Source organism: Convolutriloba macropyga, chromosome 15, assembly GCF_964194025.1.
Source record: "Convolutriloba macropyga chromosome 15, txConMacr16.3, whole genome shotgun sequence".
In the NCBI taxonomy this organism is placed as follows: domain Eukaryota; kingdom Metazoa; phylum Xenacoelomorpha; order Acoela; family Convolutidae; genus Convolutriloba; species Convolutriloba macropyga.
The window spans coordinates 41,104,809-41,130,156 of NC_134482.1; the positions used below are offsets into that span (position 1 = coordinate 41,104,809).

Genomic DNA, 25,348 nt, shown 5'->3' on the forward strand with positions numbered 1-25,348 from the left:
CTGACGTACAATTCAAAGAATTTTCATTGACTAAACAGAACACTAGACCTAGAACGGACTATGAATGGATTGGGGAAACCATTTAGAAAAAAATCCGATCCAAAAAATCGAAAAAACAGTAAAAATCAAAGCGAAATTGCCGCATGTGAACAAAAAATCACTAGAGAGAAAGCGAATTTTTGTTCAAACACTGTTTTATCACTCTACTTTAAATTTAGAGCGAAAAAATTTCACGCCGCAAAGCCACTCGCTTTTTCGCTCCACTTCCTGTTTCGGCGTGACCAAAATCACAGCAAAAAAAAGACAGCGCCCCAATACAATTCAAATTCTTTGAATTGTAAAAAAACCAAGAGAAGGCCAATAATAGCCCCAGCTATCGCTGTGCGGCTATTAACAAGCAAACCCAAGGTTCGATTAAGGTTAATCTCCCCCAACCTGTAGAATGGCCTGAGCAGCCTGTGACGCCTTCGCATTCTTGGGACTCTTCATCAGTTCTCGTCTGAGTCTCTGGACCTCCTCATTCGCCTGTTCGTAGAGACTCCTCGTCTTCTCATTCTCCTGTGTAAGGATCTTAACATTGCTTCTAATCTCGCTCATATGCAGTTCACACTTGTCAAGCATACACTGGAGTTCTTTGTTTTCTCTTGTAAGACGGCGAACCTCCGAATCCACGATGACCTACATAAGAAATGTTGATGAGACATCTGGAGTTCAAAGAGTTATTATAGCTCAGTCCCTGTAGCGCAGTGAGTTATTGACATTGATATCTAATTGCTTTCCCTCATAATAAATTGCATTTTTTTCTAGCGTAGTATCAAAATGAACTGGAATATGACTTGATTAACTTTAACTTGGTTAAAGCACCTCGGCAAATTCTATAGAACAACTTATTGTTTTTTAACGGAGGAGCCTAAAAAGAAACAGATACATTTGTACCTAAATGTTCGACCATATTGGTACTAGACTAAAGATACAAATATTAACAGCATTGCTAAGATGTTATTGTCTTTTGTTAACAACTATCTTATGATCTTAAAATAAATATGCGCAACCGGGAAACTCGGAAAAGATACTCTCAAGAAATTAGTCATTCCTGTGCGCACATTTGTTAGATTATACATGGTAAGATTTTGTTCCAAACTTATGATTTCATTGTTCCAAATAGATACCCAACATGTGGGTGGTATAGTACAGTAGAAAACAGCTGCATAAACTACCGACCTTCTCCCTGATTGGCGATCTGGCCCTGGTTGGACTGGCAGCCCCCTGTCTGGTGGGTGACACAGTTCTCTTTGTAGAAGAGAGGTGAGTTGTGTCCTTCTCCGGAACATCGGCTGACAATTTGATCCTCTCAAATTCTCGCTTGTAGTGATCTCTCTCATCCTCTAAGGATTTCACTACACTCTCCAGTTGCGAGACTTGCTGAAACAACAATGGTAAATAAAAACTTCATAACTCATTGTACACAGAGTCTTTATATATCTCGTTCAGACGACTAGTTGCAAACGAATGATACCAAAAAAACAATCATGCGGTATACAATCCAAGAGTGTAAAGTCCCTAAATACACTACAAGAAATTAAAAAATCCAATGATTGACCATAGATGTGTCTGAAGGTATGAACAGTACCTCATTTTTTGAGGGTACATAAGGATAAAAACTGATAATTGAGATAAAAACACAAACGGAAAATTAAGAAAATATCCGGCAGATTGCCGAAAATAGTCGCCATTGGCCTCCGACCGACGTCAGAATTGAAACAAGCAAAGAAAAACATAGCCGGCAGATTGCCGGAAAATAGCCGCGACCGACGCTTGTGGCCTTTCATGAATTGAAACATCTAAAGGAATCAGATAGACAGATCGACCACCAGTCCTTTAATAGACCACTAGACTCTAGGTTATATTCGGACTGTCAATTTTATGACACAAGCGATATATAAGGAAAAAGCCCTATAAGGGAAAATTATATTCGAAATCAAAGACTCAAGACTAAAACTCAAGAATCAGGGCATATAAGTTTGGCACTACTTAGATGCACGCTATTAACAAGTAAATGTTCATAAAATTTGAAGTTCCATAAGTGAGTTCAGAAGTCATTTTTTTGGGTGAGTTAAGCCACATAACTGACCTAAAAGCAGAAATGACGTCAGGTACACAAAATTTAAATGCAAAGCAGCAGAAGTCACTGAAGTCATTGAAAAAGTCAATTCCAAGAAGTCAGGTCGTAAGAATCAATGGAGACGACGAATTAAAAAACATAGCCGGTAGAATACCGGAAACGACTCGAATCGTCGTGCAAACTAATCTCTACCCTAACTTGGACAAAATCAGAAAATCGAAAAAAAACACTAGAATTAACAAAAATAGTAGACCAATATAACATAAAAAGCGTTAAAATTTTTTCATTTCAGGGGTGTGGGTAGGTGCTGGTGGGGGGGGGGGGTTGGTAGGTGGTGGTGGGGGTGTGCTGGGTGGGGTGGGGGGGGGTAGGTACGTTGCGGGGGGTAGCACGTGGGGGGGGGGGGTTAAGGTACGTGGGGGGGGGGGTTGGGGGCGGAGTAGGTAAAATTTTCTCAAATTGACCCCTTCACCTTGAATTACAGACTGTTGTCAATTGCTATACATTACAAACTAAGCTATTGTTAAAGTCCAATGTTCGAAAACAGAAGTCAACAATCAAGAACGGAGGTAAAAGCTCGAATAGAAAGAAGTCAAAATTCAAGTCATGAACAAACTTGCTTTCTGCTAAAACAAAACCTGCAGAATCTCAAAAATCCTCTTCGAGTCGTAAAAAACCACGATATCCACAATAATAACCGCCATCGCTTAGCGGCTATTAAAAACGATAAAAGGGTGTAAAAGAAATTTTCAGGTGTAAAAAATTTCCAAATCGGTCAGTTTTTCTGGATAAAAAAGGTCAAAACAGCCTCTAATTGGAGGACAGTAAGATCAATAGAAAGAGGAGAGTAATGACTCTGATAAACTCCAATTACTTAAAGAATAAGTTTCAATGCACTAAATTTAACGCGAAAATTCCACTCAGTTGAAATAATAATTGAGGACGTCCAAAGCTCAAATACGACAACTGCGATTAAGTACAAAGAAAAACATAAGACTAACGTCGGGCGAATTGCTCTTATACAAACAGCGAGCGGTTGGCTTTGTCAGTAGCTAGCCACAGTTTAGTGAGACTAGCTTTAGCTTGATTCGACTCTGCAACTTTGTCTTCTAGCCTTGTTAGTAAATAAATCAACTGATAAATTAAAATATTGCAAAATTTAAAAGAAACGCTTCCAGATTTCACAGTGAAAATGTTCAACACTACTTTGTGTCTCTGGAGTTATGTCAGGTAACCTATCTGCAAAACTTAAATAGCTTTCGTTGGTAAGTAATGATAGTTAAACTCAGGAAAAAATATTTAAGAACTTTGAAAACAATAGCAAATTTTAACAAAATCTTGCAAAAATTTAAGATATTAAAATCTTCAAAACCTTTTTATTGCCTCAGGAGACTATACAGTATCCCTATTTCAAGCTATAAATAGTTTCACTGGCTCAAAGATCCATAACCTTGGAACATGAAAAAAATTTTCGAAAATTTGAAAAAAAATTATCAAAAAATTGCTTAAGCTGGACTCAATATTGCAATATTGATAACCATCCCTTTAGCCATAAAAATTTCTTCAGCTTATCATTAGGCTTTGGAGGGTGTCCCTAGGACTCTGTTGGCGGAAAAAAAATTATAAAAAATTAAGGATTTAAAAAACTTGAAATTGAAAATTTTTAAAAATACCGATATTAAAATAATGAAAAACAATTCATTACATTTAAAAGCTATGCAGTAACCCATAATCAAACCCAACAGGAAATTATGTGGCTCCTGATAAGCACTGGGGTTGGATACGCACTGGGGGCTCATGGGGGCGGGGTTGTCAAAAGTGGGGTGGGAGGGGGCAAAAGCGTGGTGGGGGGGGATAATGGGGGGTCAACAGTGGTGGTGTCTCCAAGCTCTAAGAACCACCCTTCACACCATAAGTATAAGTCTCCAGTTTGAGCTGGAAACAATGCAATTGTTATCAACAAAATTGCTAAAATTTGTCATTAAAAAATTGAAAGCAGTTGCATGGCACATATTTTTTTTCAGTAACTTATTATCAACCCCCAAGGACGTTTTCTGGCCCCTGCGTCTAGGGAAAAAAGAATAAAAACAATTGAAAAAATTGCACGTTTTGTCAGAAAAATGATAAAATTCGTGATGTTAAATGCTGAAACCAGTCTACTACCACTAGAAACTATGCAGTAACCTATAAGACCCTACAGGAGGTTCCTTGAAAGCTAGGGCTAAAAACTCAAAAACGAAAAAAATTTTCAAAAAGCTTGAAAATAATTGAAAAATAGTATAAAATTGCGTGTTTTTAGCGATCGGTTGTCCGTCAGTAGCCACGGAGGGTCGCACCGGGGGGGGCTGATGGGGGAGGGGGTGGGCAACAGTGGGGCAGGGGGGCAACAGCGTCGTGGGGGGGGGGCAAAAGTGGGGGGTCAACAGTAGGGGCGTCTTCAACCTCTAAGAACCGCCCTTCACACCATAAGTGTAAGTCTCCAAGACAGTTTGAGCTGAAAGGCTCTAAGAGCACTTAATTCCCGCTAGGCGCTACCTGTTTATCCCGTTTCTGAGGACTCAGACGAAAATCGGTTAGGCGAAAAATCGCATAAAAATATTGACAGCACTAATATATTTGCTACAAACTTTGTTAAACAGCAATTAAACATAAACCCACTAACGTCGGAAAACTTGCTCTCGAATGACAGGCGGGGTGCTATAGCCTAGATAAATTTTTCTTGATGGGTGTGAAAACATCAACCGACCATAGGAATCGAACCCACACCTGAGCCCAATTCCATCTCCTCGACGGAGGTATTAACCACTCGGCTATCAGGGCCTTGTCCTCGCGTCTCTGACAATCGGTTTGGTTTGAACAATAAACTTTAAATCGAAATCACTCAAAATCAAGAAGTGCGTGAAAAAGTAACTCCAGAAGTTAAAGATTAATCTAGAAGAAAAGCGCAAAACGATAAAAAAAAAATTGCATAAGAAAAGGCGCACAGGCTTACAATAATCGCAAACATAACCAACTAAACGTCCGAAGAATTGCTCTCGAACGACTAGTGGACTAGTGGGAGCTCGAATCAATTGCAGCCTGCTTCAGTCGGGGGAGGGAAGGGGAGCCTCAATGGGACTAAGAAGTTCAATAGTGGGCTTCAAATAACCACATTAGAGGTTAACATATACCACTACTAAGATTTAAAGTAGAAAATGGCACCAGTTTCGGCGCACTTTTCATTTGAATTTGTAATAAATTGCCGCCAATTGAATTCAGCTGCTTGAAATTGTGATTGAGAGAGAATTTTAGATCACGCGAAACACAAAAAGTCAAGGGCGTAAAAGTCAATCAAAAAGTCTACGAAAGGCGAAAATTGTCAAGCAAAAATTTTGCATAAAAACACGTTTACAATAATTGCTATGAACTTCGTTCAAGAGCAATTAATAATTACAAAAACCGACTAACGTCGGGAGAATTGCACCCCAGGGACTGGCCGGCAGTTGGATTCGTCAGTATCTAGCTGAGGTTTACGGACCCTGGCTTAGGCATTTGAGTGGGGAGAGAACGAGGGGGAAGGCTGGATTGAGCGGAGTTGCGGGGTGTCGAGCGTGCGGGGTTACGAGTGGAATGAGGCGAGGTGGGTGGCGCGTGGGGGAGCGAGGGCGCGGTAGAGGGGTTTATTGATTGGATGATTAAAGGTGTCGAACTTTAAGAACCGCCCTTCGCACTGAATTTATGTCTCCTCAACAGATTCGGTGATTGATATAATTAGAGACTAGTAAAGCGTCAGGCTCTAAGAGAACTGCTCAGCCACCTAATTCCCTTCGGGCTTTACGTTTATCCGGAATTTGGTGACAAAAAGTCAAATGATCAGACGACAAACTATCAGACGAAAAGTCGGTAGTACAAAAAATGGCATAAAACCAGCAGAACCAATATAATAGCCACAAACTTCGTTTGAGAGCAATCAACAACTTAACAAAATTTTTTGGAAAACTTGTAAAAGTATTCTCTTTCAACTCAGCCGCTCGGGCAGTGATTAAAGAGGTCGCCTTTCTATCAAATAAATCCCTTTCCACCTAATTTTGCGTCATTTGAACAGCTGTAAAAATTTACTTTGGCCTTAGCACTTTTCACTTTCGTAGTTCTGTTGGTGGTGGAAGAGGCGGAATTATTGCTGTATGAGGTGGAACACGAGTGGGTGGAACATCTTCCCCTTGATGGACTGTTGCGGATTACCAAATTGGAAGACACCCGGGCACATGGCCGCGTGAACGATCTAGTCCTCGTATGTGACATTGTAGTTACTCGTGAAAATTAAGACGAGTAGTTTGAATAAAGTGAAACTGCATTTAAGGCACCGATAATTCGTGCACGTGACATTGAAGACGTTTTACGCTTTTTAAATAGAGACAGATTTGAAGCTAAAAGTTGACTTTATAGATAGTTATGTAAATAATAGTTTTTATGGTTCAAGAAACCTCAAATTTTGATCAAAAACGAACGACTGAACGTACTCTTGTTTAATTTTTTTGTTAGATAATTTTGTTATACAGTATTTACAATTAAAACGCATGTAAGTCAATTTCAGACGAATTCCGCAACATTTTGAAAACTTAAAGGCTCAAATTTAATATATTAAATAGCAAAAGTCAATTATTTAAAATCTAGGCAAAAATACGTCAGCAATAAAGAAAAACCTGAGCAATGGAAAATTAATTACAAATTAATTACAAATAATAATTTTCGCAATAAAAGCCAAATAGGACGGCCATTAATAATGATAAATTTGACAAACCATCAACGTCGACTGAACAAATTTATACACAAAACACCAATGTTGTGAATATACACAGATTAATGAAGGTACAATTGGCAATCGGAATGACAATATTAAAAAAAGAATAAGGGAAAAAATCTGATATAAGCAGCTGAATCAAAAAATAAACAGCTTAATTCCACAATATGAGTCATACTTTTTCACGTGTGCATACGTTATTCCCAAATACACACTCATTTAAGCTCATCCGTTATCCCAGTTCATTTTTGCACAAGGAAAAAGCTGAACAAAAAATGGAAGGCGTAATTTCTTGTTGAGTGTAAAAACTGCGTGTATGTCCGGCAGAAATAAAAACACGTAAAAGCTGCATAACAGACCTTCAGCTAAAGCATTGAACAGATTGTATAAATCTCATTGTTCCAATTGAAATGGGATTGAGAGATTAAATAATTGAGTTTGGAAACAAGTAGGCTCAGATGTATTAATTTCCTCACATCAAACAATTCCTGGAAATAATAGAATTTCTCCATAAATATCCCGCCAAATTAGCAAAATTGAGAAAATTAGAGAAAAAAAATCAATGGATTTGCTTTCATGAGTAAAGTAAAAACAAACTACTGCCCCGACAAAAGTTGGCCATATTTTTAGATCATTTTCTAAATGAAGCTCATCTATGTACATACAGATTTTTGAAATTTGAAGTCGATAAAAAAAGACAAACAATCTATGATTCCAAGATTGGCCAATCTGAGAACTTGAATCTAACTGAAAGAAATCTATGGGTAAAATCTATGGTGATGCATACACTAAGTTTGTAGCCGTATACTTTCTGTGAAAAATGTAGTTGAATTCTAACCTCAAAATTTTCCAATACTAACATCACATGTAAATTTGAGGAGGCGTTGTCAACAGCCACAGTAAATATTTTGAAAAAAAAGATGCAAGCGTCTTCAATTATGTAAGGGTTTTCAACATACGTCAGTTGAGGCATCGACAGATAATTGAATAAAGTAGAGCGAGCAATCAGACCCACCTATCCTTTAGAACAACCTATGATTTGCCCAGTTGAATGAAATAAAACTTACTTTAAATTAATAAAAGTTACTTAAAAATTAAGTATTGCCGATTTTCAAAACTATTTTCAGCACATGTAACGCAATGATGCTATATAAAATTATAAAAGGTAGAGAGCAGTGCATCCACGCTCCATTTATTGCACAACATTCAAAAATATCTGCAAAACTTTTTTGCAAAAGATTCTTAAAAGGTACCTTAGCGGCCTTGGAGTCCTGATGTGTTGAAGATCCGTTGACAACTTTGGGTGCTCTAGTGGGGGAAGCTGACCGCTGCTCATCTGCCAACTTCGAAGTCTTCTTCTTCAGTTTCTCATTCTCTTTCTTGTAGTAGTCTCTCTCCTGTTCAATTGACTTCAACATCTGGTTAAGCCTGAAACATTATATTCATTCACATATTCAAGGCTACCTTTTGCCCTCAAAATTAAATATATCAGTGCTAGTCAGACTGCTGCAATTTTTGGCTTCTATTGGAGGAAAAACATTTGTGGAAAATTAAAAACATAGCCGGCAGATTGCCGGAAAATAGCCGCGATAGACGCTTGTGGCCTTCCGTGGAATTGAAACAACTAAGGAAATAAAATAGAAAGATTGACCACCAAACTTTTAATAGACCACTAAACTTTTTGGATTAGTGACTGTTAATCGTTCTGTCATTTTCATGAGACACATACGCTCTATAAAGGAAAAACCTAAGAGCTATTTCAAAATTAGTATTCAAAATCAAAACTTCAAGACTCTAATACTGAAGAAATAGGACATATACGTTTGGCACTAGTTAGATGCACACTATTGATCTTTAACTAGTACATGCTCATAAAAATTAAAGTTCATTAAGTGAATTCAGAAGTTACTTTTTTGAGTGATGTAGGTCACGCAATTGACCTTAAAGCAGAACAAATGAAATCACACACACAAATTTTAACTGCAAAGCAGTAGAAATCACTGATTTTGAGAAGTCAATTCCAAGAAGTCGGGTTGCAAGAATCATCCATGGAGACGACGAATTAAACACCATAGAGGACAAGTCCTGACGTACAATTCAAAATATTTTCATTGATTAAGCAAAAAAAACTAGAGCTAGAACGAACTATGAGTGATTTGGGAAAACCATTTCTAAAAATTCAGATAAAAAAAATCGGGAAAACAGCAAAAGTGAAATTGCCGCATGTGAACGAAACCACTAGCGAGAAAGCAAATTTTTGTTCAAACACAGTTTTCTCACTCTATTTTAAAGTTAGAGCAAAATTTCACGCCGCAAAACCACTCACTTTTTCGCCCCATTTCCTACTCCAATTTGACTTCAAAATCCTGAAAATGTGTGCACAGATCTAAAAAAAAGACAGGGCCCCAATACAATTCAAATTTTTTGAATAGTAAAAAAAACGATATCCCCAATAATAGCCGCTATCGCATCACGGCTATTGAAAACAAACAAAAAATAGATATAAATGAATAACATCTATCACATTTTTCTCAATGAACTGCCGTGGTTTCGGTTTGACGTAAGGGTGCAGAAAGGCGGAAAGTGGGTTTCACAACGGCAATGCGAGGGGTTAATCAAACCTACCAAAGCGGTCCCATTTTGACAAAGATAACGCGCCTCATTAGTTTTGGTGGAATATGGTGTAAATTCAATTAGAGAAGAAAAACTCAGAGCGCACTGGAAAGTGAATTACTTCCTCCGGATTTACAACCTCATCCCATCTGTGCATACAAAACACCCAGCAGGTGGCGCCAGAAAAAAAACAAGCAAAAAATTACATATAAAGACTAGAAAGACTTAACTGCTAGAAGTTAAATTGGCGGACAATAAACAGAGATGTTGCACTCAAATGTCAAAAAATAAGAAACAATTGCACTTTCTATCTTAAAAATCAATAAAACATAAACCGACTAATGTCAGACGAATTGCTTTCGATGGACTGGTGACGAGGCAAATAACGTAGAAGGGGCATAGGATAGAAACACTTTTATGGTGCAAAATCTTCTGACTGGGGAGGGTTTGAACCCGCAACCTCTCGGATGAGAGTCGGGACTTTAACCTCTAGGCTTTGTTACGGACTCTGTACGGTTATCGCTCACATTCCGTTATTTTACAGAGATTACTGAATACGTCGAATTCATTTCACTCAAATAAATCAAAACATTAAGCGTCAAAAAGTAACTCAAGAGAAAAGGAAGGAATGTTCCAGAAGAAAACGGTCAAGCATCAATTTTTTATACGAACACACAATTACAATAATAGCTTCAAACTACGTTCGAGCGCAATTAACAACTAGCTTTACTCTAAGAAGACAATAAAACTCAGAACAAATAAGCATAACAGATTATCGACAAAAGAGTTGCTCGCTTTTGTTGACTGGCGAGCGGCTGGCTTCGATTAATGCCGCTACTGACTGGGGCAAATTAACCTTCAAACCATTAATGTATGTTTTGGTAAATCGCACAATTAAAATCTAATAGATCGAAAGTTTGTAAGAGAACTGAACGCTGTCCTTGCGTGGCCTGTTATCCTGTTTTTGAGGACAAAAAGTCAAAAGGGTGAGACCAAAAATCGCATATAAAAGACCGCAGCATTAATATGATTGTTAAAAACTTTGTTGTAGCAAACAGAGCAATTACAAATTAGGCATTTTTGTTTAAACTTAAGAGGAAAAGAGAGAAAAGAGCGACAGCGTCTTAGAAAAACAAGAACAAAGTAAGAAAACACCGCTGTGCCCAGGAGGGCAATTTTGGCCCTCCAGGGGCAAAGAAGAAAGTTGACCTGAGGAGGGCATCTCACTAGGGCAATAAAGTACATTTTCGTGAAGTACGTCTTTTTCAGCTCTTACAAACTAATTGCCAAAGTTAAGCTGCCTCTAGGTTTTGGTACTTGATTATTTTTTTAAACTCTTGAGTCTTCAAGAGAGCAGCACAGCAATTCCCTCTGGCTTTGCGAGTGTTACACGTCCTGTTTCTTTGGACGAAAAGTCAAATAACTCAAGAAGCGAACGCACGTTCCAACAATTGGTAAACTGGAAACTTTGCATAAAAATACACACCAGACTACAAACATACCCGGCAGATTGCCGGAAAATAGCCGCCGTTGATTCAAATAATCATGATTGGGATTGAACGAATAGAATATATTGAAAAAAAAAATTTTTGTACACAAAAATTTTTTAAGTCCGATTTATTTTGATGGCATTTCGTAGTTGAGCATACTTCTGTTTCTTAGAGAGAGGCTACAGGGGCTACTATCAATACCAATAAGCATTAGAGATGGTAACTAAGACCTATAGGAACGATGTTCAAATAGCGGGCATCTAAAATTGGGCTTTATGGGTTTATCCCGTTTCTATTTATGACTTCAATTTTTTATACCGACTCTGTTCATTTTGAATTGCTTTGCTTAGCAACTGATGTTCAAATTCACTTTTAGCAGAATGAGAGAAGAGAGAAACTAGCCTAGAGAAGTCAAAAAGATTTCACGCAAAATGTCGAAAAAGCGGCAAAATGGTAAAGCGAAAAAAAGTTTGACGAAGTAAAAAAAAAATACGAGCGCAATAATAGCCGGCTGAGAAGATGAGGGCGGCTATCAACTATAAATTCAAACTTCCTTTGAGAGCTTTTAATAACCACATTATTCATGAAAATAATTCATGACAAAAGACCACAGTGAATTAACAAGAAGTACAACCAACCTTGTAGGCGAGACTGATCCATTGCTCTGACCGGGTTTGCCTCCCTTCTTCATTCTCAGTTTCTCAAGCTCCATCAGCAAATTCCGTTCTAAAATGGCAAAGAGTCCAAAATTGAACTTAGTGGCAAACTACTTTACTTACCGTTTGCAGGATGATTTCACCTATCACGATACCTATCACTATTCCCAGTAATTTGTCATCTTTCCATTAATCGCAGATACTTAATGTCTTCAACGAGGTTTCATTGCAGCTTTAGTATCTTTATGGCGCAAAATCTAATACATCAGGCAATTTCGTGTTGGCACTTACAGAAAATTGAACGGATTTAAGTGACCTGCACTGTGGTTATGTAAACCGAAATTGACGTTTTTTGGGGAAAATTTGTCATCATAGAAAACCACCTTCTAGAATATAAACAATAACAAACGGTAAGTTGAACCGTTAATGCATCATACATTATGCGGAAGTTTAATTATAAGTTTATTCACAGTCTTTTCTCGTTTTCTATCAGTTCTAAACAATAAAAAGGTTGCAAGTGTGATACTTCAGAACATCGCAAAATGATAGTTGAACAAAACTTTTCCGCCCCCACACACGAGTTTTTTATATATGATTACGTGTTATATAGCAACCAACAATTTGTTGAAGGATATAAACTGCACTACAGGGACGGAGACTCATTGAATCTAACCATTTTTGGTAAGCTCCTCGATTCTGGCTTGCTGCTGTGCTTTCGACTTTTCAGCCCTGACCAGTGCGTCTTCAGTCTTGCTTAAGTCAGAACTCTTGTGAGCAATCTCCTTCTTCGCCTTTTCCATCATTCTCGTCAGCTTCTCATTTTCCTGTAAAATGAGCAAAATTATGAAGATCGTTGGCTCACAGCTCTAATGATCCTTACAGCTATCTAGTTAAAAAAAGAACTGTACCGCGATACCTGTCCAATCATTTTAAAGACAGGACAAAAGATTGAAAATAACTTTACAAAGCATGTCAAAAGCAAACTTTAAAAACTATCAGAGAGAGAGAGAGAGAGAGAGAGAGAGAGAGAGAGAGAGAGAGAAAAGACACTTGAATTACTATCATACAGGTACAAGTACCAGAAAAATGTAACCAACATTACATTATTATGACAGAAAGTGTATGGGGAGATGAACAAAAAAAGGTAATTTAAAGTAGTTGAGGAGTTCAAATGTAATATACTCAAGCTCCTTGTTCGGTTTTAATAAGAACTTAAGATTAACCTAGAAGTTAGTAAAAACCTAAATATTGTACAGCAGATTAAAGTTGTGGATGATTTACAATTTTTCAAATATTTCAAAATACCATGCCATTATTTAAGCATACAACTTAATTTGGTCCGAATACAAATAACTGCGACAATTTATAAACATACCCGACAGATTGCCGGAATAGCTGCAAAAATACTTGCGTGCTGTATAATACAGATAGAAACAGATACTAATATAAAATTAAAGAGTTATCGGCGCCACTCTATTAAGCTTTGAAGTACAAAAGTCATTTTCATTGAGTGAGGAAGTCACGTGTGCTGAAAATAAAAACACGCAAAAGACCTAAAAATTTTGGCTGATGAGAGTAAGAAGGACGTCACGCGCGCAAATGCCGTTAGTGAGACGACGAAGTCATTCTGAATTTCAGCTGTGCTGTAACAAAACGAAACAAAAAACATAGCAGGACAAATCCTGAAACAATTCAACGAATTTTTATTGAATAAAAAAATTTTAGACCTAGAATGTACAATGGATCGATAAGCAAAACTAGTTAAAAAAAATCACAAAAACATCCAGATCCAAAAAACAGTAAAAAATCAATGTCAAAATGCCGCATCTGAAAAACGCACAAGCTTGTTCAAATACCTTTTTCTACAAATATAGAAGGACAAATCCTGAAAAACAGCTCAAAACACTTTCAATGACAAAACAAAACAAGGCCCGCATAGCTAGAACTGAATTTTTAAAACCATTCCAAAAAAACTATCCAAAAACAATCTTGAAAAATTAAATAAAAATTAAGGATTTGAACCAAAAACCACTAACGAGAGGACTATTTTTGTTCACCGACCAAACAGGGTTCACAACGAGACAACGGTTTTTTCCCGCAATGCCCTGCTTTCTTTGGTGTGAAGTATTGAGAATTTCCCTTGGTGTGAACTTGACTTCAAGTCATGAAAATGTGTTACATCGGAATGGAAGCATCACGTTTAGACAAAGCTGTTGAAGGCAACGTTCCTTTGGTTGCTTAAAGCAAAGCGTACTCTATAATATTCCATCTGGTGTCAAATAAAACTTATTCAAGGATTCTGTTCTTTCGCTACTTTTATACGGTTATCCTGCCTGGCATCCAGAAATGACTGAGTTGCGTAAATTCTCACGGACTGTAATGGTGCTATGGTGATGCCGGTTATGTTCGACTTCTCATCAGCTTATTGAACGAGAGCTAACGTTTTCTCTCTCCATTGTGAACAAACGCCTTAATTTTAACGATTTTTATTACAGACAAAGGGCGTGTGTTTGCGGCGCTGGGGATCACGAAAAGTTAAAATTCTCGCGCTGTAAGAAGACTTTAACGGGGAAGTCATTTTTCTTTAGGAGCGAAAGAGTAGTGAATGATGCAACAGATGTTCTAGGACCAGAACTTCTCTTTGTTTTTATCGCAATCGGTTTCAAAATATGACAAAGAAAGTATTAATGAAACACAGACCAAAAATATGACTATTGTAATCATGCTCTTGGAAGATCCGCTGTAGATGCAGCAACTAAATACATTTTAGGTTTGTTCGTTTCTGTTTTATTTGTTCTATGATATTTTTGTGTACAACTTATTTAGTCACTTTTGTACGCCTTAAAAGGTAATTCAAAGTCTTTAAAAATGAACCGATCTTTAAAAAACAGCGCCCCAATGCAATCCAAATTTTTTTACAAATGTAAAAAACACGAACATCGTACTATAGCTACGCTCAGCTTACAGCTTCAGAGCTTTTAAAAATTTGCAGGAAACTGATGCTGAATATGGTCGTTTTTTATTATTGAAAGTTTTAATGGTGTATGACAACTATGATTAGGTGGGAGGTCAGGCAAAAAGGATAATGTTAAGGAAATTTAAAAAGCTAAAAACAGACACTCTAATTGACCTTTTCGACAAGAAGAGTACTGACCTTATGTCCTTAAATCAATTCAAGTTCATGAGTAAAAAAAGTCATTTGAATGTGAATTCTTTGTTTTAGGTCAAAAACGTGAACAAAGCCTGGTAAAAAACGCTCACAAAATCTAAATTCAATTTTGCTCTGTTAAAAGACCTAAAACTACAGGATACAGATGTCAGCTGTATGGTTCCACAATAGCCTAATTGTTGTGATAAACTTATTAAATAGTTTTAGAGATGAGCCAGCGAGGCATGGGAGATCTGATGGAAAAGTTGCATGAGAGTGAGGGTCTCGACGAAACATCTAAAGAAATTTTAAAATTTATAATTACAGAAAATGCCGCGAAAAATGCACGAATTGCGCAATTAGAATCAGAGGTGACGCAAATTAAAATCAAAGTGAATCAACTTGAGAGATATCAATCCAAAGATTGTTTAATATTTCGAAATCTGCCATTTAGTACAAGTGGTACTTATCTATCAGATGTTATCTGCCTAATCCAGAACGTTCTGAATGTGAACATTGAACCGAGTGACATTAAAGCTTGCCATCCACTGGGTAGAGGATCGCCGTTCAATCCACCCCCAATAATCGCAAAATTCTTGTATTTTGAGCAAAAGGAGAGAATATGGACAAGGAAGGGTTTGCTCCGAAATTTTCAAAATCCAAATAATGGAAAACCAGTGTATATCCACGAAAGATTGAGCAAATACGATCTGGCATTGAAAGAGGACGCTGAAGCCAAACAATTGAAAGTGACAACTAAGAACTCGGCACCACTTGTTCAAATCCAGTCCGAAGGGATGACTCGTTATCTTGAACTTAATTCGACCAAAGATATTGCTGAGTTACAGCCGATTGCCAAGAAAATGGATCAAGTATTGAACAGATTTTCAATGAATGCCCACTCAAGTCAAAGACAAGCAAGCCGTACGGATACGAATTCAATGCAAATAAATGCAAACAATTTCAATACGCCTGTTCCAAAGTTATCAAAACCACCAAATTTCACGCCTGGAACACCATTGTCAACTAAGATGCCTTCTCTCAAACGTGTGCGCGAATCCGTTGAAGAAAATGAGTATAGAAATCTTCTGGAGGAGCTTAAAAGTAGGAGAGCAAATAAAGACGAGTTGCTGGACTTTGTTATGGGTCTCATAAGTGATTCACCTAACGCCAAAGAGACTTTTCTGGATAGTATTGAGGAGCAGCCGTTTCGGATTGAAGAGGACAGCGAAGACTATGTCACCTAAAAATGCAGCCAATGGTTCAATCAATCCTACCAAAAGTGTATCTGCATCAAATTCCTGTAAAATTTTACATTTAAACACCAGATCCATTAAAAAACATTATGAAGAATTAGAGGCACTGATCTCTTGTTTTGAGTCTCCACCTTCCATAATTTGTTTAACAGAATCTTGGCTAACAAATGTAGATGATCCAAACTTATTCAAAGTAACTAGCTATAATACTTGCTTGTCAAAATCAAGGGTTGGCAGGGGTGGTGGTATTATGATCCAAATAAGAGACGAAGTAAGCTTGATTGAAGAGCTGAATTGTGATTTAGATGAAAGTCTTTTAGCTCATTTAAAAATTGGAGATTTGAAGATCGCTTTGTTAGTAGTGTATAACCCTTCAAGAGCAAACAAGCAAAATTTTATCTTTGAACTAGATAATACATTAGAAAATCTTAACGATAGTTATGACAGAATAATTGTCTGTGGAGACTTCAACATAAACGTACTAGATACTAATCGATTGACGTCAACATATCTATCAACATTAAGATCAAATGGTTTTGAACTAAGTTTTCTTGAACCAACCCGCATCAGCCAAAATACTGAAACTTGTTTGGATCATTTTTTCGTGAAAAACTTAAAGGTTCAAAAAGCTTTTGTAATGGAGAATCAAAGTTATTGTGATCATCTCCCCACAGTGCTGCAAATTGAAACCAATAATGGAATTAGTTTCTCGCAAACTCGCTTTCGTGATACCAGTTTTTTAAAATCCCCTAAGAAAATGGCTCTTTTTATTGAAACTCTTTCTGAGTCCCTAGCCACAATAAAATACCAAGAAGTGGACGATGTTGACAATGCTTTTCAGAAGTTTGAAATTGCATTTAATCAAGTATTTGAAGTGTTTGCTCCTTATCGAATTCCTAATGGAAATAGGACTGGAAAGTCAATTTGGTTTGATAAAACACTGAAAAATTTGATTTGCAAAAGAAATCAGTCGCACAAGTCGTGGAAAAAGGACAAAAAGAACCGCGGAAAATTAGACAAATTTAAAGGGCTACGTACTAAAGTAGAGAAAACAATCAAAGCAAAAAAGAAACATTACTATGAAAAAATATTCTTAAAATGTATCGGAGACTCAAAGCAAGTTTACAAATTTATAAATGAGCTCAAGGGCGTTACTTCTAAAAACACTAACATCCCTTCGTTGTCGAAAAATGGTAAAAGAGTTGAAGATCACTTAGCAATTGCAAATGAGCTGAACAATTTTTTCGTAAATATAGGGCCAAATCTCAAAGATGCAATTCCAAAAGAGGCCTTTGTCAGACCCAAGGTTAATAGTTCACAGAGTATGTGGCTTTATCAAACTAATTGCGACGAAATCATTGAAGTCATTAACGACCTAAAAGGGAAATCATCTTCAGGAATTGATGATATCAGTACTATTTTGATTAAGGAAACAAAATCCCTTACATGCAAGCATCTTGTTTATCTTATAAATACCTCTTTAAAATTTGGTAAATTCCCAAGTAAATTAAAACGAGCAAAAATTGTGCCACTGCATAAGGCGGGAGCAAAAGACGACGTAAACAACTACAGACAAATTTCACTGCTCATTGTATGGAGTAAGATATTTGAACGTATCATGTATAATCGAATTTATACATACTTCGAAACATTCGATTTATTTAACCCTAATCAGTTCGGTTTTCGAAAAAAACATAGCACAATTGATGCAATTGCAAAGTTGACCGAAACAATTCGAGAAAACAGCAATTTGGAAGTTATTACTTTTTTTGTTGACTTAAAAAAAGCCTTTGATACGATTGACCACGAAATATTGTTAATAAAACTTGAATTATATGGCATAAGAGGCATTTGCCTTAATTGGATTAAAGATTTTTTATCACAAAGACAGCAATGTGTTTCGATCAATAATTGTAACTCCTATTGGGAGAAATTAAATTGTGGAGTTCCACAAGGCTCAATTCCTGGCCCACTGTTTTTCATGATTTACATAAATGACCTTCCAGACGTATGTCAATTCTGCAAAATTGTTCTCTTTGCAGACGATACAAACCTCATAGCAGGAAATATCGATTTTGATTCAATACAAAAAGACTTAGTTAATACAGAGAAATGGCTCAATGCGAATAGGCTGTCACTAAACTCTAAGAAAAGTTGTCAAATGAGTTTTAAAATAGGTAACAGTGCCTCTAATTCCAATAGGCTTTGTGATTTTAAATTGAATTCTGTTAATTTACCTGAATCAGAAAGCTGCAAATATCTTGGAGTACATATAGATAAAAAACTTAAGTTCACAACGCACATTGATGAGGTAAAAAAGAAACTGTCTGTTCAATGCGGAATTGTATCAAAGTTAAGGCATTATATTTCAAAAAGTGTTTTATTGCAATACTATTCATCAAATATTAAACCAATAATTCAATACGGCATTTTGGTATATGGATGTGTTAATTACAGTACCCTTGAACCCCTAGTTTTGTTGCAAAAGAAAATTCTTAGACTAATTTTGTTCCTGAGGTACACAGAAAATGTCGCCCATCTTTTTGAGAAATATAAAATCTTAACTGCTCACGAATTGCATGCATACGAGTTATTAAAATTTGTGATAAAGTCAGTTAATAAAATGCATACTGACACATATCTCAATGATTTGTTTTCCTGCGAATTGCGATCAACCCATAAGAATATTCAGCTAAAAAAAACTGTTTTCCCTTTATCAATTTCCCATGTTCACATTTTTCAATTTTTTTTAATAATAGAAAAAAACATCACATAACGCTTTACCGTGCTGTGGCCGGGGTTCACTAAAGGGGTTAAAAATTTGGTCAGAAGTTGAAAATTCCTTTAACTTTGTCGAGAATTTTGGCCTTTAACTTGTGGTTCTCTGCAATTTTTTTGGTGTTATTTTTATTTTTTTTTAATTTTTACATCTCTTGACAGGGCAATGTCCAGTGATCCTGTTGGGTCCGTTAATTGCCCTCTCTGAGTGTTTTGCAATTTTCTGTGTAGCCCAATGATAACTTGAAGCTTTCTGATGTTATGTAAAATTATAATTTTGATGTTCATTTATACTCAGAGGAATAAACTCTCTCTCTCTCTCTCTCTCATACATAGATGCAACATATAAAGCAATGTCTGTTGAATCGAAAACGTGTGCACACTATAGATAGTTTTTTACACAAGTTATGCTAAAGATTGAAATAATTTGTCGTCACGCAAACAGAAAGAGTAGCCAATTCCCATTTTGGGTCTGAGAAAACCGCGCTCAATTCAATGAAAAAAACCATTACATATAGATCCAATGAGCAGGAACGGTTGCTCAATAACAAAGACTTCGCCGTATTAAAAATGAGACGAGACAAAATAAGACTGTGTTCATACTACGGCTCAGCCGAAAAAGTGATCAACCAAAAATGCATAAAAAACCGACACATCCCCAATAACTGCTTCAAAGTTTGTTTGAGATCAACTTAGCTCGAACGATCGAAAACGTGGTTGAAAAACCAAGCTTTGAATAAATGCGGCAAAAAAATCTAGCTTGAAAAAAGAATATGAATCAAATACTTTATGCTGGAGCTACGCAGTTCGCTAAACAACAGTTTAAATTGACAGGCAGAAAGTTATATCGCAACTTACAATTTGTACATTTGACTTTTCGTGCTCTGACTTTCGCAGTTCAGTGTGACTTTTGTAAATTTCGTTCTGTGCGTCTGTTACTTCCTGGTCTGCTAAGTCAAGCGCCGCTTCCTTCTCACGGTTCAGTTTCTCCGCTAAGCTAGAATACGAAAAATGCCATCAAATTTAAATCATCAACTATAACAAAAAGTGTGCAAGTACATTCAGAACAAAAATATTTTGCAATATTTTTACATAATGATTTACTATGTAATTACACGTGCTCTATAACTGGGGGAGCATAACGTACTGGGGGGGGAAGGGGGCACGGAAAAGATCCGAAATTCCTAATCAAATTATTGTACACACTGCTTCTGTTATCATGTGTGTCAAAAAATCATATCACGTGCAACCGAGGGGCAACCGAGGGAGGTAGATGGGGACAATATTAATGATCTATCATTCGCTATATGAATGTTGGGATCTTTTGCGTTTGCGCTCCCAGCTTAGCTGTTACATATTATCTGCAACCCAATAGCAGGTTATACTCGCCGCTTAAATGGGAGTATACAAAGAGAGTTTAGCTTTGATGTTCTAAAGATAAAAGGAATAGAATTTAAAATTTTATTATAAAAACAGTTGGGGTGGTACAAAATAAATAAGGATTTAAGCAAGATTGATATCATATGTTAAAACTTGTTAACAAACAAAACAACTGCTGGTAATTTCAACGAGAACAACTGGTTGACAACTGTTGAACAAATGCTTGGTGATAGCTATAAAACTGGGTGATTGAAGAACGGAATATCAACTACTAACTGAACTGAACTGAAACTGAACTGTGCTGTACTAATTGATATAAAAATTTGCTTCCTATATATAGTCAGCAATGTGGGAATTAATTTCCCATTTAAAAAGTGGGATAAAACATCCCTTTTTAGTTTTGGGACAAAAGTTCCCATTTTCCATTTTCAGTACATCCAACCGGCGATTTAGCAGTTTTTGTTGTAACTGGCTGGATATACAAGGTTAGATAGAAATTTATATATAAAAATTTACAAACATGTTTAAAAACAAAATTTAGAATAAGAGTTTTTAGTTTTGGTTTCCTTCGAGTTGATTTATTTTGTTTTGCAAAAATTTAATTCGATTCATCAGGTTTGCGTTCTTCTTCTTTTCTCGTAGGAAGTTTTGCTCCAGTCCTAGTGTGTATGTGTCTCTCTCGTTGTTGAGGTCTGCTGTTATAAACTGGTAAGGGACTGTTAAGTTCTGTTTGTCGAGTGCTATGTTCTTTAGGCGATATGTCTTTAATTTCGAGTTATAAGATTGAATCTTATAAATGTTTCCCTGGTAATACTATGTATTGCAGGCCCCAGTCAAAATTTGGGTGTCCTCTGAATTGCCTATTTCTTGTTCTTTCTTCGTTGAATTTCTGCCTTTCTAATCTTTGACTCATGCTAAGGATCCGTGGTTGTATAGGGCAGATTGTAGCTGTGGGCTTCAAGTGTGTAGCTGTCGGAGCAATCGTTACTTCTGTTAAATCCAATTTTTTTCTCCTCTCCCGGTATTGATATTTTGCATACTCTTCCCTGGTATAGTTTGTACTGGTTGTTGCTCTGGTGGTTCTGGTTGCTGGCCCATTAGTTCCTCGAAGGTATCGGGGAGAATGAAGTCGTCTATATCCGGCATGTCGTCGTCACCTTCGTATCCTAAATTCTAAAAATAGAAACAACATAAGTGTGTATTATGGATAAGATAGTTATTTTCTATATATATATATATATATAACAAACTAATTATTTGTGTTTTTATTTATAGTCGTATATATCTTTTAAAGTCATTATTGCTTTTAGACGGGAGAAATTGGATTATCTCCATTTTCTTCTATTGCAGCATTGTTTTCATGTCTCTCATTTCTAATTGCACTATATAATGGGTGCGGAATATGTGGATATAAATTAAAATGTGTTTCTTTCATTTCAGTTACTAAATGCTCAGCATCATCTGGCTGTTTTTCATTGGTTGGCTCATTTTTAAAGATAGAAGTCATAATAGAAGTGAACAGAATATTATAAGTGGCAAATAAGATGATTTTTCCAAAATTAACAGAAGCTCCAGTTATTTTATGTATTTGTAGGGCTTTTACAATTGTTACAACAATTTGAATAATAAATTTCAAGAAAAGAAAAGCGGCAAAATAAATTCCACATTGCTCTAAGATAAATTGTGTATAACCGAACATTTCTATATAGCGGTTATCAAAGAAATTAGGAGAAATAAAAGAGTCCAAGTAGACTGTTCTCATTGGATAGTTAAGATAAGTTCTATCCTCACTTTTAAAATTATCTTGAGAAACAACAAGTTCTTTAGAGAAAGTTTGTATAGCATCTTTCATTTCGTTATTGAATTTAATTCCGCGCCAAAATTTCTTTAATTCTTGATCAGTAAATAAATATATTTCATCACTATCCTGGAATTTGTATTTAGTTAATCTTTGTGGAGCAATATTAGGCTCAAAAACAGAGGGTCCTTTGACTCTAGTTATACCCGGTGTTAATTCAACCCAGGAGTTATCATCTTCAATATCTAATTGAAATAAATTATCGTGTTTATCTACACATGATCGTTCTTCAGCGCTAGTGTATGTCTTTCTAGTAATTGGATCAACGAAATGTATTTTATTTTGATACATTATTGGAATTCTATTATAACATTTCTCCATAATTTGTAAGGGTGAGAAATACTGTGGGCAATGATATAGCCATGCAACATTATCATTTGTCTCTAAGAACATTGAGCGATTATTTGTTAGTAAGAATCCAGCCATACGTGGATTACTATGCGAATAGACTAAATTTGTTCTCTTTATAGCACGTTCTAACTCACAATCGGTTTTTATCATTTGTAAATCTAAAAGCTGTAGTCTTCTTATATTAGTATATTCGTAATAGTCAAATTTCGTTCCCATATGGGCTTCATAATTTATTCCTGAGTGCAGATCAATATTTGGCTCTCCATTTGTATATGAAGTTCGTTTTACGAGCAATTTGCCTCTTGTGCTATTTACATAAGTATTTTTTACAACATTTGAAATTGGTTTTTTGCCTTTCCTGTATCCATATCGAATCCTCCTTCATAATGTATATATAATGAGCTATAAGGAGTAGGATAAACTATTTTGTTTGAGTCGCAAATTGATTGTGGATTATTATAAATCTGAAAAATGAAAGTATTTCGTGGCCCTTTAAATGGTTGCGCACGTCTAATAACAGCTTCTGTTGATTCAGGTTCAGTTTCATATTCTCTTACTATATAATATTTTCTATCTATTTGTATCATTTTTACTGGAGCTGTGTGTAATTCTTCTATTATACAATTTTCTCTATTTTCCCATGTATATGCATAAGGATCAGTTGATCCACTGTCACAGCCATTTTTGTTTAGGCTACAAGGCAGAGGAATATTATAGTGGTTATTTACCGTTCCATCTTCTAAATTTACTAGTAATTTAATATCTTGCATATATGTCTCGTAAGTATCGTGGTAGATCCATCCTGTTTCTGTGCACTCATTACTGTATTTATCACTAACGTCGCCCTTATTTATAACTGTTTGTTTCTTTACATTTTTTGTAAATGGAACTTTGTTAGTGTTAATAGTCGCGGAGCCTGTTTTCTTAGCTTCGAGACATTGCTCGGCTGTTAATTTAATATCTGAGCTAATAGTTGCTTGTGTAGCGGATAAACCACTATCGTCAAAAGTATCACAATACCACTTTAGGCGTTGATGTGTAGCTTTACACATAGTTGCTTCTAATTTAGTCTTATAATTGCGCTGCATAATAGTAGCAGTTGCCTCACTTACTTTTATTTTCTCAGTATCGATATCGCATGGAGCTATTTTGTTTAATGAGTACATTTTATTAGAATCTATTTTAGAACAATCAAAGTGTCCTACTTTTGCTTTCTTTAGAGTATTTTTAAATTCGGAGTCTGCGTTGGCTCCATTTATTGAAAGTAGTGTGGAAATTATTAGAGGTACAATTACAGGTACTCTCATATTGAAAGGGTAGAAGTTTGAACAAAGAAGAATTATAAATTTACTTACTTCAATTATTTCGTCCAATACTTCTGGATCGGGCTCGGGGAACTGAAAGCTGGTTAGCTCAACTGTTTCTTGTTCTGAATTCATCTTAATATTCAATTATGTTAGTGAAGGTATGAATGCTTGAAGGGATTTTAAATTCGAAGTTGAATTTTAAGGCAGCGAATAGACTTGATGTGTCTTTCACTAGAAAAGTCTCTGTGGTTAAATCGGAAAAGAGGAAAGTAGCGTAAATAACGCTTAAGTCGTTAGCAGGAAAGAAAGTGGATTTCAATTTGGCTAGTTTGCCGTTGATCCTAATAAGCATTTAATCGTTGACAGAGAGAGATGAAGAAGGAAGAATGATTGTTGGCGTTTTTGCTTCCCTATTTATAGTGTAGAAAATGAGCTGTTTCATCTCACTTTTAGAAATATGTCTCAAATATTCCCATTTTTAGTGACGGTTTCTTTCTTTTTATTGGCTGGAAGATATTCCCATTTTTTAAACCAGTTTGTGCAATTTCATTGGTTTTCATAGTTTGGGAATATTTATCCCATTTTTCTATTCAAGTTTTCATTGTTTATTGGCTTTTAGAATTTGGAGTTTCTATTCTCCTTTTATTTATAAATGCTAGAATTTGATTGGCTAATAATAAAATCATTTTGTTCCTTAAGGATTTTTGTGTGCATTAAAATGTCTATTTCTTTTTATCCTTGAAAGCGTCCCATGGAATAGGATCATTAAATAGCTTTGTAGCAACTGCTTGTCTACCTGACCTTCTGGGTTCAGTAGTATATAATTTTTCATTTACTGATTTATTAGCTAGTGGGGTTGTAGGTTGTGTAGTAATGACTTGTGAATTACTCTGAAGGTTAAAGGGACTTATATCATGTGCTAACGGTTGGGGGGAATGAGGTGTTTGTGGATAACTAAGAGGTCCTCTTGGATATGGGGTAGATATATGCTGTGGCCTAAATGACTTACTAGGCGAAGTAACTTGCTGTTGTGTATTAAATAATGTTCGAAGTCCTAATGTGTCAATGCCGGAATCAATCGGAGGGTTACTGCTACTACATCTAGTAGTAGTATTAGTAGAAGCAGTAGTAGTGGGTCTACTATTTGGGAGTTGCGGCGGCGTTTCAACATTGTTGAATACTGGCCAAGGCATATAGTGCATAATATTGCTAGGTTGGGTAGTGTTAAATTTGTCTATGTAATGCCTGTTATAGTTATCATAGAATTGTTCGGGTTCAGCATATACAGTAGTATAATCGGCGATTAAAGGTTGTATTTCTCTTTCTTTTGGAAAATACTCTACTATGTGATTTCTATGCACTACTCTTTTTTGTTGTGTCTCGTCTCCTTCTATTTCATATGTTGTATTAGTTATATGTTTTGTAACAGTGTATGGACCGGACCGAAGTGATTGTAGCTTCTTAGATATAAGTAAGCTTTTAGAATGATTCTCTAGTAGGACTTTGCTTCCAATGCTGATTGGTCGTCCGAGCTTAAATCTATTTCTATATTCATGGGCTTTATTTGTAACTTGACGACAACGAGTATAAGTATTACAATATATGTTCT

At 36.1% G+C, this 25,348-nt stretch overlaps 1 protein-coding gene across 2 annotated transcripts in view; it reads right to left on the bottom strand.

The window, feature by feature from the left end:
• LOC142354010 (centrosomal protein of 135 kDa-like) overlaps window positions 1-25,348 on the bottom strand; it is a 103,182-nt gene that overhangs the window by 36,965 nt on the left and 40,869 nt on the right. For both annotated transcript variants that reach the window (XM_075406262.1, XM_075406261.1), the window contains 6 exons: window positions 19,702-19,840; window positions 12,335-12,485; window positions 11,644-11,731; window positions 8,156-8,330; window positions 1,222-1,422; window positions 436-678 (listed from right to left, as the gene is read on the bottom strand). In XM_075406262.1, coding sequence (XP_075262377.1) covers window positions 436-678; window positions 1,222-1,422; window positions 8,156-8,330; window positions 11,644-11,731; window positions 12,335-12,485; window positions 19,702-19,840 — 997 coding nt within the window. The remainder of the gene's footprint in view (window positions 1-435; window positions 679-1,221; window positions 1,423-8,155; window positions 8,331-11,643; window positions 11,732-12,334; window positions 12,486-19,701; window positions 19,841-25,348) is intronic.